This window comes from Penaeus monodon, chromosome 24 (genome assembly GCF_015228065.2).
Source record: "Penaeus monodon isolate SGIC_2016 chromosome 24, NSTDA_Pmon_1, whole genome shotgun sequence".
Taxonomy (NCBI): domain Eukaryota; kingdom Metazoa; phylum Arthropoda; class Malacostraca; order Decapoda; family Penaeidae; genus Penaeus; species Penaeus monodon.
Window position 1 is genome coordinate 36,685,898 of NC_051409.1, and position 855 is coordinate 36,686,752.

The 855-nt window shown below is 33.1% G+C and overlaps 1 protein-coding gene across 1 annotated transcript in view; it reads right to left on the reverse strand.

Annotated features, from left to right (window-relative positions):
• Positions 1 to 855, reverse strand: part of LOC119588774 (protein SYS1 homolog) — a gene marked incomplete at its 5' end in the record, with an annotated part of 5,677 nt that overhangs the window by 3,862 nt on the left and 960 nt on the right. The window contains 1 exon segment of the mRNA XM_037937415.1: positions 200 to 292. Coding sequence (XP_037793343.1) covers positions 200 to 292 — 93 coding nt within the window.

Consider the following 855-nt stretch of genomic DNA (forward strand, 5'->3'; position numbering starts at 1 on the left):
GCCATAAGAAAACCTAGTACATCTACATACCTTTAAAACTTTTTACTGTAATCAAACAAATCAAAATATGAACTTTTATGAATAAACATATGAGAAGTCATAAAAAAGGCATTAAGCAAAAATCAAAAGCAAAGCAATCATTAAGCAAAAAAAGCCTTAAGCAAAAATCAATACAATGATTATATTACATCAACTGTACCTGGTATTTGAAGATACTATCAAGTGATCTGTGATGTCCAGTGAAGACATCCATAAAGGCAATCCATATACCAAGACCAATGTAATAAACTGCCTGAAATAGTAAGAGAGATTCTAGATTACAATAATATATCACTGATGCTATTAGGCATGAAAGAGCAATTTTGACACTGCTAAAGTGAAGTATGCAACAAACACAAGGAGGTGAGAAAATGACAACTAATGTTAGGAGACTACTGATTAGAAAGAAATTACAGGAAGGGCAGCTAGACACAAGAATAAAAGAAAACAAGAAAACGGTGATTGGATTCAGGTGGATATTTTTGTTTCATGAAAGTATGTCTCTGCCTTGGATCAACCCTATACTGAAAGCTAGGCATGAAATCTGTATAACCATCACAGCTCCATCCCCACAGTAACACATCAAATTGAAAGCAAAGACGTTTATGTGCATATATTATATACTGAGGAAATTGGGGTAATATGGATTAACCTGAAACAAAGGCGAACGACAACAGTAAGCTCCACAAGGCCAAGGTACATTAGTTCCATGACTGCAAATTCTATAATTTTCAGTTAATTATCATTACAGAAGGTTAAAATTTCAAACAAATACAAGTTTTGGTATATGGAATATATTTCCAGATGAAGTAACAC